We start from the raw sequence: 19,579 nt of genomic DNA, 5'->3' as shown, positions 1-19,579 counted from the left end.
ACAAATTAGAGGTGAAGAGGGATCCCTACACTACAGATAAATAAAATAAAATATAAATAAAAAGGCGCTAAACTGAGTACTGGCAGACTGTCTGTCTGTACCTAAAATGGTAGTGGTGACTAGTGGGAGAAAGGGGCGAAGGCAAGACTACTGTTTGGGATGGATCAGGGAGGGTACCTGGTAGGTGTCAAGTGGGAAGGTAATATCTGCACTAACATAAATATTACCCTTAACTGCTGAGAGACTAACCCCTTCACTGCCAAGAATTTCCGGAATGTGGTGTGCAGCTGCAATTAGCAGCCTTCGAATTACCAATGGCAAAGCCACTCATGTCTGCTATTTCTAAACAAAGGAGATCCCAGAGAAGCTTTAACAACTATTTGTCTTATGACAGCAATAGTTGTATGTAAATAATTTCAGTGAGAAACCCAAAGTTTGTGAAAAAGTTAAAAACATTTTTTTATATGATCACATGTGGTGGCCAAATGGTGGCTTGAAATATACTAAAATAGGCCTAGATCAATACCATGGGTTGTCTACAAAAAAAAAATAATTATATATATATATATATATATATATATATATATATATATATATATATATATATATATATAATGTACAAGAGAAATGTCGAAAGATATTCAGCGCTACAAATACTCAGAATGTGTAAATATATAAACGGTTCTATCAAAAAGAAATGGAATGAAATGGAATGTCTCTTGATTGAAGTAGACAAATGTCCTTAGTCTTACAAAAAAAGTTCAGGTGATGACTATGAACAAGTAAGATGAATATTATACGTTCAAGATGTATATTTATCAACAAGACTTAATGGTAACAGTAACGCTGGTACTAGGAGACCAGTAGTGTGCCCTTACCAGAGGGTACCTCAATCATATGAGGTAATGTCTGAGTGTCTGGTTGGTGTCTCTCCGGTATGTCTTGGCAGTCTTTCCTGTGTTGGAAGATGTTCTTATCCTTTGTTTCTTTTATTTCATGCCAGGCTTGTGTATGGTACTTTCAACCTTGGAGTCTCCTGGTCTCCGATATTGCTGACTTGGTATCTCTCCGCAGTATGGTAGTGCGATCTGGATCTTGGCTCTCACCGTGTAGGATGAAATATGGCAAAGAAAGAAAAAGAGTACATAGCGTGATACTGTATAAATAAAAATATTTATTACATACAAAGCAGGTCTAAGAAATGCACTCACATTTATTACCCTCAATCTGTATGAGGTAAGCAATGGCGTATAAGTATATATTTATACACCTTAGGCAGGTGTTACTGGAGGCAGGTGTCTGTTGATAAGCTAATTGGGTATGTCCTGGTAATAAAGTCACTTCACGTAGTGTCCTCTGTGTCCCAAACAAGAGCTGTTAAGCTTCCCTGGTAGTTGGATACACGTATAGTGTGTGAGGACAAAACCTATTGTGGATAGTAGTGAGAATAGAGGAATCCTCGAGTGCCTGGAGTGTCTAGGACCTGCAGCTGTGATGAGTTAAAGGCTGCTAGAGTTTTTTGTTCTTTCAGACACAGTATGTGCAAAACCAAAGATTTTCTGTACCGCAGTTGAAAGGCTGATGCAAATTACAGCCGCTGAAGTAAAAAAGAGCTAAGCCACACTCTGTAAAAGTAAATCCTTACGCGTTTCGAAGCGTGGGGTTGCTTCTTCGTCAGAGGAGTTTGTGGCTTGCTAATCAAAGGTACTGGCATTTAAAGGTCCAAGAGTGGGCGTCTTTTTTACATTTTGCGTAACGCATGCTTACGTTATGGCGGGTGCGGCTGCAGTTTGACAGCTGAGTGTATCTTGCCTAGGTAACAGTTGTTTATGAGTAAGTACTTGTAACCTGGGAGCTAGGGTATATCCACTCTAGGCAGAATCGATTTTTGTATGCCATAGAAATAGGATTAAGGATAGGGGGGGGGGGGGGGGGAAGGAGAAAACACACTGTGTGCCCTTTCAGCTACGAGGGGCATTTATTTATTAATCGGAGATAAGTGTTAAAGATGAATAACGGTCGATTAGAAAAAATGCTAATTGATTTCCACAAAGAATAGCTAGGTAGGAATACCAAGCTGGTTTCACTAAATGATCTTTGGGAATAAATGGTGACTTTGTTGATGTGTCTATTAGATAGTTTTCCTGTCTTTTTAGTTTTTAATTTTTAGTTTTTAACTTTTAACTAGTTTGTCCCCCCCCCCCCTTGTTTTTCTGTATATAGTGGAACCTACTATAGGATATATAGTGGACAATTCAAGGATTTTTTTGAATGTCACATAAAATTCCCCTTTAGAAGTGTGTATTATGTTAAAAAAGGACCCGCTATATAAAATATACAGAGCTGGACAGCGACGGAAGTTTTACTGTCAAGAGGCCTTTAGAATGCAGTTGTAAGGAGTGCTCCATCATTTCTATGTGAACAGATGAATACTTCTGGAAACTTTGTTGTGCTTAGTTAGAAGAAGGACACTGAGTGAACTATACTATAGTTAAAAAAGGGTTTAAGTACTATCTAAATGACTATTGTAGAATAACGGAGATCTAACTATATAATTTATCAAAGAAAGGCTGCTAGGTCTATTTCTTCATTTAGACCCCTGGGGGTCATGGTACCCATGTAGTGTATCCAGTAAGATTCTCTTTGTCTCAGTTTTTGGAATCTATCCCCTCCTCTAACTGGGGCTAGAACATGTTCAAGAATGGTACCCTTTAGGAGAGCGGGATTTTTTTGGTGAAAATGCTTGAAATGTCTCGATAGGCTATGATCTTTGTAGCCTTCTTCGATGTTTTTTAGGTGCTCCAGTAGACGTGTTTTGTACGTCCTCTTGGTGCGTCCGATGTATTGAAGTTTACACGGGCATTCTAGTAGATATACCACAAAATTGGTTTTACAGTTGGTTAGTCTATTAATGTTACATTTTTTATGTGGGAAAGTAAGGGACTGTACCAGTTTTGTTGGTTTTTTTGGATCATAGGCGTGTTCGCATCCCTTGCAGTTCAACCGATTGCATTTGAAGAACCCTTTACTTTTTTCTGTTAGCCAATTTTCTCCAGACTTCTTTTTGATTTGACTGGGTGCCAGCATTTGTTTGAAATTTAGATTTTTTCTAAAAATTATTTTAGGTACTGGGCCTATTGCGTTCTTTAATAGTTTGTCCTGCTGTAATATTGGCCAAAATTTCCTAAGAATCTTTTTGATTTCTGGAGCGGCCTCGTTGTAAGTGGTGATCAAGGAGATCTTTTGTATTTCGTTGGTACCATTTTTTGTTTGACCTTGTAATAAATTTTTCCTTTCTAACTGTCTCACTTTCTTCTGAGAATTTTCAATGAGTTTTTTTGGGTATTTCTTTTCAATGAATTTGGTTTTTAGAATATCTGATTCTGTATTGTAATCTTGTATTTTGGAACAATTTCTTCGCACTCTCTGAAACTGTCCATACGGAATATTGTTGATCCATGGTCGATGGTGACCGCTGTCCGCCCTCAGATAGCCATTACAGTCGGTTTCTTTAGTGTATAATTTGGTTAGGATCTCTTCTTTTTCATTAAATAACACTAGATCTAGGTATTCAATGTTTGTGTCCGAGATTTTTGATGTAAATTTTAAATTGTAGGTGTTTGTGTTTAGGTACTCGATAAATTCGTTGCTGGTTTTGTCATCTCCCTCCCATATCACCACGATGTCATCGATATACCTTCCCCACCAAATTATATTTTGCTGAAAGGGGTTGTTGGTGTATATGTAAGTCTTTTCCCATTCCCCCATATAGAGGTTCGCGTAGCTGGGGGCCATAGTGGTCCCCATGGCTGTTCCACTGGTTTGCAAAAAGAATTTGCCATCGAACAAGAAATAATTTTTCTCCAGGACAAATCTTATGCTGTCCAAAATGAAATGTTGGTGAGTCTCTGTCAGTGGTGTCTCTTTTAACACCTGGGACATGGTTTGTATTCCCAAATTATGTGGGATGCAAGTGTACAAAGATGACACGTCTAATGTCATCCATTTGTACGTTTTTTTCCATTTCTTTTGGGCTAGTTTTGTAATTAGATCAGTAGAATCTCTTATGTATGAGGTTAATTTTGGCACCAAGGGCTTCAAAAAATAGTCCACATATTGTGATAATCTGGCGGTTAATGAGTCAATTCCTGACACAATTGGACGTCCTGGAGGATTTTTTGGGTCCTTGTGTATTTTCGGCAGGTGGTAAAAGATTGCCTTCCTAGGATATTGGTGTGTTAGAAATTTTAATTCGTTGGTGTTAAAGAGTTTGTTGAACTGAGCTGTGTCTATGAGGGAATCATATTCTTTTTGAAAAGATTCAGTAGGGTCTCCTCTTAATTGGACATATGTATGGCTATCATTCAGAAGCCTGTAAGCTTCTTTAATGTAATCGGTCTTATTTTGGATGACTAGACCCCCTCCTTTATCAGCTTCCCTTAGAATAATGTCATCCATGTCCATTAAGTTTTTTAGAGCCTCTTTCTCTTTTTTACACAGGTTATCATGTCTTATTTTGAAACCAGTGCAGAGATTGTCTAGTTCTTTAATTACTAGATCATAAAATGTGGGAATGAAATTTCCCTTTGATTGTGTCGGATAGAAAATGGATGAGGGTTTTAAATTTGAGTTATTGTTCACCTTGAAGATATTATCCTCTAGATGGTTTTCAGTATTTGAATATAATTCTTCTAGAATGTTTAGTGTTTCATAGTCCGTATCTTCTAATTGTTCTTTCGCATTTGTGTTGTCTTTCATTTTGATTTTTTCAAAATGTCTGCAGAGGGTTAGTTTGCGAATGAATTTATTAAAGTCAATGAACAGGTTGAAAGAATTTGGGCCTCTTGTGGGTGCAAAACTGAGGCCTTTGGATAGAATTTCTAATTGTGTATTGGAGAAGATGCTGTTGGAGAGGTTAAATATTTTTAAAAATCCCTCTCCCGTTTTCCTCTCTTGGGTGTTCTTGGAGCTTCTTTTCCTCCTTCTAGATCCCACCATACCTCTTCCTCTTCTGGTCCTTTTCTTTTTCTGGTTGTGTCCCTTGACCATTGTGGTCTGAGGTTCACTTCGTAGTCGATTGATTCTATCCTGTTTCTTTTGGGTATCTCTATAGTATTTTGTCTGGCTTGTGGATGGTGATAGCCTGTCCATTCTTGCTCTAAAAAATTCTGTTTATGTTCTCTACTTTTATGTGTTCTAAGCATTTTGTCATCTTGTCTGTGTGCGGTATATCCACTTGGCCCTGGATTAGAGTTTCTCCAGTCATATTCAGGATTTGTCTGATAGCTGTGTTTCTTATTGTGATATTGCTGGTATGTAATATGTTTCTTGTTTTGTGGATATTGATTGTATTGGTTATAGTGAGCATGATCTATATTGTGTGTCTGTCCACTATGTTTCCTGTTTTGCCCTTTGTGATACTTAGGTTTAAGTTGTCATACCAGTGGGTTAGTTGTTTTTTACTTTTTTTTTGTTTTTTACTTAGTTTCTCTAAGTTAAAAAACTATCCTTAAATTTAGACGATGAAAGTCAATTATTAATAGAACAAAATGCTAACCCCAAAGAAATCTTTGAAAACTTAGAGAAACTAAGTAAAAAACAACTAACCCACTGGTATGACAACTTAAACCTAGAAAGATACCTTAAATACAAGATAATCCCCAAAGGCCTCAAACTCTATAAATCTTCCATTTTCGATCCCGAGGATGTGGAATATCTATCAGAATGGGACACAGCCTTGGAGGAATGCTCCATCATTTTAATCAAAATTGCCTCAAAATACCGTAATCATAAAATAGAAAATATAACAGAAGAGATAAAAGAACTAAAAAATAGTCTGGAAAAATTCAAAGGGGACCCTGGGGTGAAAGAACTAGATGAAAAAAACAAAGAAAAAATCTCCCGCTTTGAAACGCTTCTAGAAGCCAAAAAGAGAAAAAAGTTTCTAAGAGACTATTTAGACATGCAAGAAGGCGAAGAGTCTAAGGGTCCAGACGGGGAGGACAACATATGGGAAGACATAAATCCTTCAGAACTACCGCATAATGACAACCCTGCAGAAAATATGCAGGACACGACACATACCAATAATCACAATAAGATTAAAAACCAGAAAGATATGAGACAGATACACTTCAAACTCCCTACAAACAGTACACAAAGAAGAGATAGCACAATAGTTTCTTCTAATTCATCTAAACACATAATAAGAACAAACAGTATGAATTCAGACAATTCTTACCCCAATGGAAACAGACAAAATCATTATCCAAATTTCAATAGAAACAAAAATAAAAAAAAACTATTCTCAACATTTACCCAAACAGAATAGTTGGTATCACAAAGGGCAAAACAGGAAACATAGTGGACAGACACACAATATAGATCATGCTCACTATAACCAATACAATCAATATCCACAAAACAAGAAACATATTACATACCAGCAATATCACAATAAGAAACACAGCTATCAGACAAATCCTGAATATGACTGGAGAAACTCTAATCCAGGGCCAAGTGGATATACCGCACACAGACAAGATGACAAAATGCTTAGAACACATAAAAGTAGAGAACATAAACAGAATTTTTTAGAGCAAGAATGGACAGGCTATCACCATCCACAAGCCAGACAAAATACTATAGAGATACCCAAAAGAAACAGGATAGAATCAATCGACTACGAAGTGAACCTCAGACCACAATGGTCAAGGGACACAACCAGAAAAAGAAAAGGACCAGAAGAGGAAGAAGAGGAAGAGGTATGGTGGGATCTAGAAGGAGGAAAAGAAGCTCCAAGAACACCCAAGAGAGGAAAACGGGAGAGGGATTTTTAAAAATATTTAACCTCTCCAACAGCATCTTCTCCAATACACAATTAGAAATTCTATCCAAAGGCCTCAGTTTTGCACCCACAAGAGGCCCAAATTCTTTCAACCTGTTCATTGACTTTAATAAATTCATTCGCAAACTAACCCTCTGCAGACATTTTGAAAAAATCAAAATGAAAGACAACACAAATGCGAAAGAACAATTAGAAGATACGGACTATGAAACACTAAACATTCTAGAAGAATTATATTCAAATACTGAAAACCATCTAGAGGATAATATCTTCAAGGTGAACAATAACTCAAATTTAAAACCCTCATCCATTTTCTATCCGACACAATCAAAGGGAAATTTCATTCCCACATTTTATGATCTAGTAATTAAAGAACTAGACAATCTCTGCACTGGTTTCAAAATAAGACATGATAACCTGTGTAAAAAAGAGAAAGAGGCTCTAAAAAACTTAATGGACATGGATGACATTATTCTAAGGGAAGCTGATAAAGGAGGGGGTCTAGTCATCCAAAATAAGACCGATTACATTAAAGAAGCTTACAGGCTTCTGAATGATAGCCATACATATGTCCAATTAAGAGGAGACCCTACTGAATCTTTTCAAAAAGAATATGATTCCCTCATAGACACAGCTCAGTTCAACAAACTCTTTAACACCAACAAATTAAAATTTCTAACACACCAATATCCTAGGAAGGCAATCTTTTACCACCTGCCGAAAATACACAAGGACCCAAAAAATCCTCCAGGACGTCCAATTGTGTCAGGAATTGACTCATTAACCGCCAGATTATCACAATATGTGGACTATTTTTTGAAGCCCTTGGTGCCAAAATTAACCTCATACATAAGAGATTCTACTGATCTAATTACAAAACTAGCCCAAAAGAAATGGAAAAAAACGTACAAATGGATGACATTAGACGTGTCATCTTTGTACACTTGCATCCCACATAATTTGGGAATACAAACCATGTCCCAGGTGTTAAAAGAGACACCACTAACAGAGACTCACCAACATTTCATTTTGGACAGCATAAGATTTGTCCTGGAGAAAAATTATTTCTTGTTCGATGGCAAATTCTTTTTGCAAACCAGTGGAACAGCCATGGGGACCACTATGGCCCCCAGCTACGCGAACCTCTATATGGGGGAATGGGAAAAGACTTACATATACACCAACAACCCCTTTCAGCAAAATATAATTTGGTGGGGAAGGTATATCGATGACATCGTGGTGATATGGGAGGGAGATGACAAAACCAGCAACGAATTTATCGAGTACCTAAACACAAACACCTACAATTTAAAATTTACATCAAAAATCTCGGACACAAACATTGAATACCTAGATCTAGTGTTATTTAATGAAAAAGAAGAGATCCTAACCAAATTATACACTAAAGAAACCGACTGTAATGGCTATCTGAGGGCGGACAGCGGTCACCATCGACCATGGATCAACAATATTCCGTATGGACAGTTTCAGAGAGTGCGAAGAAATTGTTCCAAAATACAAGATTACAATACAGAATCAGATATTCTAAAAACCAAATTCATTGAAAAGAAATACCCAAAAAAACTCATTGAAAATTCTCAGAAGAAAGTGAGACAGTTAGAAAGGAAAAATTTATTACAAGGTCAAACAAAAAATGGTACCAACGAAATACAAAAGATCTCCTTGATCACCACTTACAACGAGGCCGCTCCAGAAATCAAAAAGATTCTTAGGAAATTTTGGCCAATATTACAGCAGGACAAACTATTAAAGAACGCAATAGGCCCAGTACCTAAAATAATTTTTAGAAAAAATCTAAATTTCAAACAAATGCTGGCACCCAGTCAAATCAAAAAGAAGTCTGGAGAAAATTGGCTAACAGAAAAAAGTAAAGGGTTCTTCAAATGCAATCGGTTGAACTGCAAGGGATGCGAACACGCCTATGATCCAAAAAAACCAACAAAACTGGTACAGTCCCTTACTTTCCCACATAAAAAATGTAACATTAATAGACTAACCAACTGTAAAACCAATTTTGTGGTATATCTACTAGAATGCCCGTGTAAACTTCAATACATCGGACGCACCAAGAGGACGTACAAAACACGTCTACTGGAGCACCTAAAAAACATCGAAGAAGGCTACAAAGATCATAGCCTATCGAGACATTTCAAGCATTTTCACCAAAAAAATCCCGCTCTCCTAAAGGGTACCATTCTTGAACATGTTCTAGCCCCAGTTAGAGGAGGGGATAGATTCCAAAAACTGAGACAAAGAGAATCTTACTGGATACACTACATGGGTACCATGACCCCCAGGGGTCTAAATGAAGAAATAGACCTAGCAGCCTTTCTTTGATAAATTATATAGTTAGATCTCCGTTATTCTACAATAGTCATTTAGATAGTACTTAAACCCTTTTTTAACTATAGTATAGTTCACTCAGTGTCCTTCTTCTAACTAAGCACAACAAAGTTTCCAGAAGTATTCATCTGTTCACATAGAAATGATGGAGCACTCCTTACAACTGCATTCTAAAGGCCTCTTGACAGTAAAACTCCCGTCGCTGTCCAGCTCTGTATATTTTATATAGCGGGTCCTTTTTTAACATAATACACACTTCTAAAGGGGAATTTTATGTGACATTCAAAAAAATCCTTGAATTGTCCACTATATATCCTATAGTAGGTTCCACTATATACAGAAAAACAAGGGGGGGGGGGGGACAAACTAGTTAAAAGTTAAAAACTAAAAATTAAAAACTAAAAAGACAGGAAAACTATCTAATAGACACATCAACAAAGTCACCATTTATTCCCAAAGATCATTTAGTGAAACCAGCTTGGTATTCCTACCTAGCTATTCTTTGTGGAAATCAATTAGCATTTTTTCTAATCGACCGTTATTCATCTTTAACACTTATCTCCGATTAATAAATAAATGCCCCTCGTAGCTGAAAGGGCACACAGTGTGTTTTCTCCTTTCCCCCCCCCCCCCCTATCCTTAATCCTATTTCTATGGCATACAAAAATCGATTCTGCCTAGAGTGGATATACCCTAGCTCCCAGGTTACAAGTACTTACTCATAAACAACTGTTACCTAGGCAACATACACTCAGCTGTCAAACTGCAGCCGCACCCGCCATAACGTAAGCATGCGTTACGCAAAATGTAAAAAAGACGCCCACTCTTGGACCTTTAAATGCCAGTACCTTTGATTAGCAAGCCACAAACTCCTCTGACGAAGAAGCAACCCCACGCTTCGAAACGCGTAAGGATTTACTTTTACAGAGTGTGGCTTAGCTCTTTTTTACTTCAGCGGCTGTAATTTGCATCAGCCTTTCAACTGCGGTACAGAAAATCTTTGGTTTTGCACATACTGTGTCTGAAAGAACAAAACACTCTAGCAGCCTTTAACTCATCACAGCTGCAGGTCCTAGACACTCCAGGCACTCGAGGATTCCTCTATTCTCACTACTATCCACAATAGGTTTTGTCCTCACACACTATACGTGTATCCAACTACCAGGGAAGCTTAACAGCTCTTGTTTGGGACACAGAGGACACTACTTTTTTTGTAAGACTAAGGACATTTGTCTACTTCAATCAAGAGACATTCCATTTCATTCCATTTCTTTTTGATAGAACCGTTTATATATTTACACATTCTGAGTATTTGTAGCGCTGAATATCTTTCGACATTTCTCTTGTACATAATTTTTCATCAGTGTCAGGGGTACACTGAATCGTATACATTCATGCAGCTCAATACCTTAACCATATAAGTTTATTAAGAGCTTATTAAGACTACACAGGGAACATACACATCCCAGACCTATATATATCTCTTCAACTAGTGTGGTAATCTAACAACATTTTCTTGCCACCTTTACTAATACATTTACACATTTACCTATTTGTCTGTAGAGCAACTGAGCGCTGGTACTTTTTCTTGAATACTATATATATATATATATATATATATATATATACATATATATATATATATATATATATATATATAGTTTTGGGGGCAATTTTGGGAGTTTGGTTAGTTCTGCTGTACTAAATAGGTTTATCCAATGCATTGTGTTTTTGGAAGGTCAGAACCCGAAACTCCTACATGATACACAGTGAGTATTTGATATGTACAGGAGATCATTTATAACTGTTCCTAATTCAGTCCTCCCAACTGTCCCTAATTCTGATGTCTGTCCCGCTGTCCATCTGAGGCAGCCATATGTCCCTATTTGCAGAATATCCCTTAGACCCGCCCATAGACTGCCCAGATATGCCCACAAACCACCCAGACACGCCCACCAACCATCAGACGTGCCCATAATCCCACCCACTATCCACACAGAACCCTTCTGACATGTACCACTTAAAAATGGTCCATAATACCTAACCACAAATGTAGGGACTTATGCTTATTAATCTTTTGCAAACCATTGACTCATCTATGATGCAGTTATAAGAAAATACTTTAATGCCCCTTTAAAAACAAAAATACTAGAACGAGAGATGCACTGGTATAGAAAGTTTACAGATTGTTAGATGACCATTATTACCAATGTTTAGATCGTAAATTGTGGGGTGGATATGTTCTCCATATTTATCATTGCATGACGGAAGACTTGTTCAATGCTGCCCCCCTACCCTCACGTAACCAAATGCTTAAGTGTAGGGCTTGTCTTGAACCCCGGTCGAATGAATTCGGGGTAATTTTCATCCACCAACTCCAGTTTGGCGGAGAGAGTTTATGAAGCAGCGATTTAAACCGCTGCCTCAGAAATATCAGTTGCAGGCTCAAATGAGCAATACTGCAACCAATCGAAGCATTCACCTTTCCATAATCTGGCCCTTAATATTCCTATGGAGCCAAATCACTAATGCTCACTCAAGTCTGCATTCTTTAGTGAAGCGGTGCATAAAATGAAATTGGAGCAGTTAGTAAGTGTGCTCAGTGAGTGTATTTGTGTAGTTCTCAGCAGCCGCGTACAGATGTTACATAACACTGCTTGCGTTTAAATGTGCATAAAAATAAACAAGGAACTTCCTTTCATTAGAAGATGTTTTCTTAACAGTTAATGCAATTTCTTAATGTTTTTTTAAATTAAAACTAAACAACTATATGGGCGAGTTGTTGTTAACAAGTAGATTATTTTAAACAATTTATTTAAATGTTTACTCCTGTTTTTAAATCTGGGGGTTCATTTCCTTTATAAGAATTATGATTTGAAACACACTAATAGTCCAAATGAACTCACAATACTGTTTTCTAAAAAGGAAACAGCTTTAGGTATTTTGTTGTATAAACCTCCCTTAAAGGGAGATGAAAGTAAAAAAAAAACAACTTTCATGTTTAGATATAATCTTTTCAATTTACTTTATTAACAAATTTACTGAGCAGCAATACACTATATGGAGATTGCTGATGATTGGCTGCTCACATATCTATCTTGTCATTGGCTTACCAGATGTGTTCAGCTACGTCTCAGTAGTGCATTGCTGATTGACGTTAACTATTTGTTTAACCCTTTGCATGGGGTTAATCAATAATAAATTGCTCAAACACATTCAATAATTTTCTTTTTTTTGTAGTTTATGTCCCTTAAATTCACAAAATTTATTTAAAAAAAAAAAGCAATAAGTAATTTAAACAAACTTACATGCAGGAATGGTGCAGTCTTTAGTAGAATGATAGAGTCTGTGAAAATATCTACTGCATTTTGCACTATAGTAAAGAGGACCTAAAAAACACACACACAAAAAGAAAATGATTAGTTTTCATAATTAAAGTGTTTGTTATAATTACACAATACAAATATGGAATCTTACCTGTTAAGTGTTTTAAAAATTTGTCTTTCATCCTGAGATCTCGAGGAAATATTTCTGTTTTGGTAGAATAAAAAAAAATGTAAGTTTTTTGGAACTGGTCTGTTTTTTTTCTGTTTTACAGACATGTGAAGACGTGAACGTCTGATTGATAATCATTGTACTGTTGAAAAGATTATCCCAAAGTACATGAGAATGGGAAATGTAAACAATTCACTAACCTCTGCTTGTGCTATCTTGATAGATATATTTTTGTTTTTAAAAATACTAAAAATTATATTGATAATATTTGTGGCATAGAAAGGAGCTGGTGTATTGGGCTTTAGTGGATGTATAAAGGTCTTTGTATTAAAATGATGCATAACATATCTGTGCTTGGAAATAATGTATAATTTATTTGTGTTAGAACAATATATTTATCCATATTTACACTGTTTTAATAATATAGTTTTTTTTGTTTTATCTATTGCAAAAATACATTGGAGGAAAGTCTGTCTTTCTTCCCCGTCTGTATGGTTTTCTGCATAAATGCTGTATATTGTATTTGTTCTTGTTAAATCCCATACAAGCTGCATCAAAGGGGGGCTGTCAAATCTGAACTGTGGACTGCGTGAAGGATATTCTGAGACTTATATATGTTTATTCCAGATATAATACAATATGAAAATTAGGAGGTCAAGCTAGAAGTTTTAATTACAATCAAAGTGTAAGAATAATAGGGAAGTGGAGCTGTGAATAAATTATTTTCCAGCAGTTAACAAAACTCATTATTGAGGAACTGCTTGAGAGCATGAGCAGTGTTACTCCAAAAGGTTATATTAAATTGCCCCCTGTTTAGCTCTAGAAATCAGCTGGTATATTACAGATCAAGATAATAATAATAGTAAAAATAATAATAATAATAATAATAATAATAATTATGCGTCCAGAGTTTAAGATGGCCACAAAGTGTAATGCTTATATTGAATCCAAGGGAAAATCTTTCAAATCCATGGCATGTATTGGAGAATTTGGGTTGAGCAATAAAATGAGAAAGAAGAGGGAGTCCAGGTGTTTCGGAAGGCTCATATAGATGTTTATTTATTGGAGATAAAAAAAAAAAAAAAAATGCACAATCTTCTCTCCTCTAGAAGAAAAGTTGGGACCACATGAGAAGTATATAAGCACACCACATAGCACACCAGTCCACTAAAAATCACTCATGACTCAAATTTAGTGAATTACCAATATGTAATCATGGCATATTTCTATGTGTGTCTAAGTGTTCATGTGCAGTCATTTTACTGAGCACTGGGCTCCTGGCATTAAACATGTTTTTCTCTAAAAACATATTTACAATACAAGTTACATTTATTCTATGCAAAACCTAAAATACGATTTAATTATATATACACACACATACACATATATATTTACCCTGGTAGATGAAGACAGATGGATAGAGAAGTGAAATGGTTTAGTGCATTTAAAAGAGTATTAAAGAGCAGTAAAGATTAGCTTTAGAATATGTTCATGTATTTCACAATCCTTGAGAAAAATTAAAATCTAATTATTTATCTACAAAAATATCCATAGACATAGCTTCATTCATACCGCATGCCGTATATACACGTCAGACCATGCCGCTCTCTGTTGTCAAGTGACAGGTGGTGCCCCAGTGGTGAAGGGGGAAGGAAGGGGCGGTAGCCAACCTACAGAAAAAGGTTTGGAAGAGAGAGGGAGGGGACACTACTATGCTACAGAAAAGAGTTTAATTGAGGGGTGGGAGGGGGGCACCCCTACAAAAACTGAAAAATAATTGAAGAAAATTAATTTATTTAAAAAAAAAAAAAAATCCTAAAACGTCATAGTGGCACACTGTTTGCCAGTGGTCAGGAGTATAGGTGTGGGAGGAGAGAGAGCTGTTCGGGAAGGATCAGGGAGGTGGGGAGTGTCAGGTGGGAGGGTAATCACTGTATTAAAATACTATTACTTCTACCAGCTAATTAATTAACCCCTTCACTGCTGGGAATTTCAGCACAGATGCAATTAGCAGCCTTCTAATTGCTAAAAACGAATTACAAAGAAATTATTTCAGTGAGAAACCCAAAGTTTGTGAAAAGTTAATTTTTTTTAAATACATATTGCAAAATGGCCTAGATCAATACCTTGGTTTGTCTACTAAAAAAATTAATATATAGTTTTGATAGGTAAATAAAAAAAAAAAAGGCTCTATTTCTGTTCAAAGATTCTTCTGAATTTTGGGCACGATTTTGCCTGAAATTCCCAGTAGTGAAGGGGTTAAAGGTATATTCCGGTCAAAATGTTAATGTACATAGATGAATTATATCTTTAAATAGAAACATATTTGCAAGATACATGTATTGGCAAAAAATGTTTCTAGTAAAGGTTATCCCTATTTTAGTGTTAATATTTTTCTCTGCACATGCATGTGGCACAGCTAGATATTCTCAGTGCACCAGCATTTTAAATACTGCAGCTGCTCATAGCACCAGTGGGGCTTGTATCATGTAAGAAATTAACAAATTAAAACATTACCAGATGGTACAAGCACCTAAGGCTCTGTTTAAAATGCTGGTGCACGGTGCATACTTAATAGACTTTTGAAACAGCTTTTATTACAAAAATGCTTCTATTCAAAACTGAAATGCATAAATGTGGATTTCAATTTTGGCTGGAATGTCCCTTTAAATATTGAATATATAAGTGTAAAGGTTTAGTTTCTATAAACGAATGGGCGCCACCATGTTTAAAGTTTTCCCTTATCGATTTTTCCTGCTGAGGACAAATGTGGACAGATATAAAACTGTAAGGCTGTGTGGAAGCTCTGTTAGATAATTATATTAACAACCCTATGTTCCACACAACCTTGTCTGCACAGTCTACTTCATTGCCTGTTTTATATCTGTGCCTAATTGCCCTCAGCAAGAGAGAAATGGATAAGGAAACACTTCAGTTTAAACTTGACGGCAGCTATTACTGGGCTAAAATAAATACTTTTTATAATATTCTGCATTTTTTTAACTACCCATAATTAAACATTTTATATTAAAATCTCATACCGTTTAATATCTCTTTGGCTGCCAGACATGGCTAAAACAAATCTCAGAGCAATATTATTAAAGGAATACGAAACCCAAAAAATTATTTTGTGATTTAGACAAAGTATACGATTTTTAAAAGGTTTCCAATTTACTTCTTTACTTCTAATTCTTTGTTAAAGAGATACATAGGTAGGAGTCTGGGGCACCACATGACAATAAATCTGCCATATAGTGCTCTTGCAAATGGATAACATTCTGGCAAAACTGCTGCCATATAGTGCTCCAAACATGTGCACTCTCCTAAGCGTTTTTTTCAATAAAGGATACCAAAACAAAAAAAAACAAAAAAATTGATAATAGAAGTAAATTTGAAAGTTATTTAAAATTGCATCCTCTATCTGAATCATAAAAGAAACATTGTGGGTTTCATGTCCTTTAAAAATATGCAAAAATGCAGAATTTTGCACAGAACAAGTTTACACTGTAAAAAAAATATAGGTAATCTCAAAAATTGTAAATGATATGTTGCTAAGGTCTAAAGAAACAACACAGAGCTGTATATTCAAAGTGAGGTATTTTAGAGATAGAGATAAAGAGAGAGAGAGAGAGAGAGAAAAAGAGAAAGAGAGAGAGAAAAAGAGAAAGAGAGAGAGAAAAAGAGAAAGAGAAAGAGAGAGAAAGAAAGAGAGAGAAAGAGAGAGAAAGAAAGAGAGAGAAAGAGAAAGAAAGAGAGAGAAAGAGAAAGAAAGAGAGAGAAAGAGAAAGAAAGAGAGAGAAAGAAAGAGAGAGAAAGAGAAAGAGAGAGAAAGAGAAAGAGAGAGAAAGAGAAAGAGAGAGAAAGAGAAAGAGAGAGAAAGAGAAAGAGAGAGAAAGAGAAAGAGAGAGAAAGAGAAAGAGAGAGAAAGAGAAAGAGAGAGAAAGAGAAAGAGAAAGAGAGAGAAAGAGAAAGAGAGAGAAAGAGAGAGAAAGAGAAAGAGAGAGAAAGAGAAAGAGAGAGAAAGAGAGAGAAAGAGAAAGAGAAAGAGAGAGAAAGAGAAAGAGAGAGAAAGAGAAAGAGAGAGAAAGAAAGAGAAAGAGAGAGAAAGAGAAAGAGAGAAAGAGAGAGAAAGAGAAAGAGAGAGAAAGAGAGAGAGAGAGAAAGAAAGAGAAAGAGAAAGAAAGAGAAAGAGAGAGAAAGAGAGAGAAAGAGAAAGAGAAAGAGAGAGAAAGAGAAAGAGAGAGAAAGAGAAAGAGAAAGAAAGAGAAAGAGAAAGAAAGAGAAAGAGAAAGAAAGAGAAAGAAAGAGAGAGAGAAAGAGAGAGAGAAAGAGAGAGAGAAAGAAAGAAAAAGAAAGAGAGAGAAAGAAAGAAAGAGAAAGAAAGAGACACACAGACAGAGATGGATAAAAAAACCTAACCTTCTGCCTACAAGCTTCAGCACGCAAACACTGTAGTCTGTCCAGAAACACATAGCCCCCAGCACCAGCTTACACAACAGTTCACTAATTGAGTGCTCCTGGCACAGATCTTAATTGCCTCATTTATGACACTGATACGCATAATATACACATTTCGTGTTGTTGTTCGATTTCCATAGCAACTCCAGAAATGTTGGATGATAATCCAGTCCATGTCGTTGACGGGACATTTATTTAAAAGTTGTTTAAAATACAAAATATAGGTGTATGCCAATCCCATCCTTTTTCAGTTTGTGCCAGTAACGAGGATTACACAGTACGTGCATATTTAGAATATACAAGTCTATTTAGAATGTTCAATTCCTTTTCAGCTGCTGTACGCTGCACAAGCATTAGATTTCCTGTTATACTACTGAGCTCATTCACTAAAGCTCACACACACCTTCCTTATTTGGTAAATGGACACTACAAAATAACATAGGAACCCTGACCACCTGTCTAAAATTTAAGCCAATATTAAAGGAATAGTCTAGTTAAAATTAAACTTTCATGATTCAGATAGAGCCTGCAATTTTAAGAAGCTTTCTAATTTATTCCTATTATCAATTTTTCTTCTTCTATGGTATCTTTATTTAAATGTAAGCTTAGGAGTCGGTCCATTTTTGGTTCAGCACCTGGGTAGCGCTTGCTGATTGGTGGCTAAATTTAGACACCAATCAGAAAGTGCTACCCAGGTTCTGAACCAAAAATGGGCCGGCTCCTATGCCCAAGAGAACAAAGAAAAATTGATAATAGCAGTAAATTAGAAAGTTGCTTAAAATTGAATGCTCTATCTGAATCATGAAAGTTTAATTTTGACTAAACTACTCCTTAAGTTAAAATGAGCTAATATTAAAAATGTTCCATTTTTATTGCACAGATTATCATTAAATACATTTATGTTCAATTATGCAATTAATTTGTGCTTTGGATAGTAGAAAATGATATAATATTAGAAAATATCACACTGCCCCCAGCTGGCTACTTCATACAGCCACCCAACTGGCTTAATTTTCTGTGGAGAACACTGATATACATACACAGTATATATATATATATATATATATATATATATATATATATATATATATATATATATATATATATATATATATATATATATATATATATATATATATAATAGTATCTAAATATACATATAACAATCATAATGTTGGGTGAAATTTTAAAACAATACGGGACTAAATGTTGCTAAACATTTTATTAAAAAGAAGCCAATCACCAACACAAAATATTTAACAAAAAAAAATGCACTTACCTATCCTCTGTTCATCTTGATATAACTTATAATCACGGTCCTCCTTTTCTTCCATGCTATAATCAGTTTGTTTAGATACATACTGCATTATCTTTGTTTCCTCTAAGTTATATTTCTTTAAGTCTCTGATGATTTTCATAATAAAATTCAGAAGGCTTTTTTCACTGAGGTTCCGTGAGTCAATTCTCTCTTTGCAGTAACCAGATGAAATCATGAACAGCAGGAAAGCCAGCAGTGCAGTGTACCTGAGATCTCTCATATCTGCTTGAAGCAAGGGGCTCTCAGCTCTCCAGTTTTCTGTTGCTTTTTGTGTGGAGGAAAAAAAAGCACATTTATCAGGTATCTCATACATATTATATTATTCTACAAGCTTAAGATCACCTTTCTAGGCAAAACTTTGTAAATATAACCAAGCTCAGAAACTTTGTTGCCCCTAAAGTTGTAAATTAAGGACATAAGGAGCAGCAAGTGTATTCCACAGTCGTGGTCAAAGAAAGTTAGAAAGCAGAGTCATTCACGTGCACTATATCCTCTGTGTAAGTGATCTTAAACACCTGCACTGCTGAATGTGTAAATAAATCAGGAAGAAGCAGTGAGAATGTTCTGCTACTGTTGCTATCACGCTAGCATGTTATCACTACACACGCATAGTCATGATGTTATCATTGTTATTACCACAAACACAATTATTAGTACTACACAATACACAAGTAATATGCTCTTATTATTATAAGTATTACTGTTACATATAATAACAAGGATACACAAGTAGACAGGCACAACCATTATTAGACAACAGACAGACACTTTTAGCACTGTTACTATTACATGTATTTATATACTCAATACTGTTACACATATAATACCTACCACATAACCCCCAACTAGATAATTAGCACTATTACATGTATTTATATACTCAATACTGTTACACATATAATACCTACCACATAACCTTCAACTAGATAATTAGCACTATTACATGTATTTATATACTCAATACTGTTACACATATAATACCTACCGCATAACCCCAACTAGATAATTAGCACTATTACATGTATTTATATACTCAATACTGTTACACATATAATACCTACCACATAACCCCCAACTAGATAATTAGCACTATTACA

The 19,579-nt window shown here is 35.6% G+C and overlaps 1 protein-coding gene across 1 annotated transcript in view; it reads right to left on the bottom strand.

Annotated features, from left to right (window-relative positions):
* Positions 1–18,702, bottom strand: part of ALKAL2 (ALK and LTK ligand 2) — a 159,691-nt gene extending 140,989 nt beyond the window's left edge. The window contains exons 1-3 of the mRNA XM_053708951.1: positions 18,444–18,702; positions 12,689–12,742; positions 12,520–12,600 (exon numbers count right to left, since the gene is read on the bottom strand). Coding sequence (XP_053564926.1) covers positions 12,520–12,600; positions 12,689–12,742; positions 18,444–18,702 — 394 coding nt within the window. The remainder of the gene's footprint in view (positions 1–12,519; positions 12,601–12,688; positions 12,743–18,443) is intronic.
* Positions 18,703–19,579: the final 877 nt, after the last annotated feature.

This window comes from Bombina bombina, chromosome 4 (genome assembly GCF_027579735.1).
Source record: "Bombina bombina isolate aBomBom1 chromosome 4, aBomBom1.pri, whole genome shotgun sequence".
Classification (NCBI taxonomy): domain Eukaryota; kingdom Metazoa; phylum Chordata; class Amphibia; order Anura; family Bombinatoridae; genus Bombina; species Bombina bombina.
Note: the sequence above shows the minus strand (reverse complement) of the source record. Positions and strands in the feature narration are given on the sequence as shown.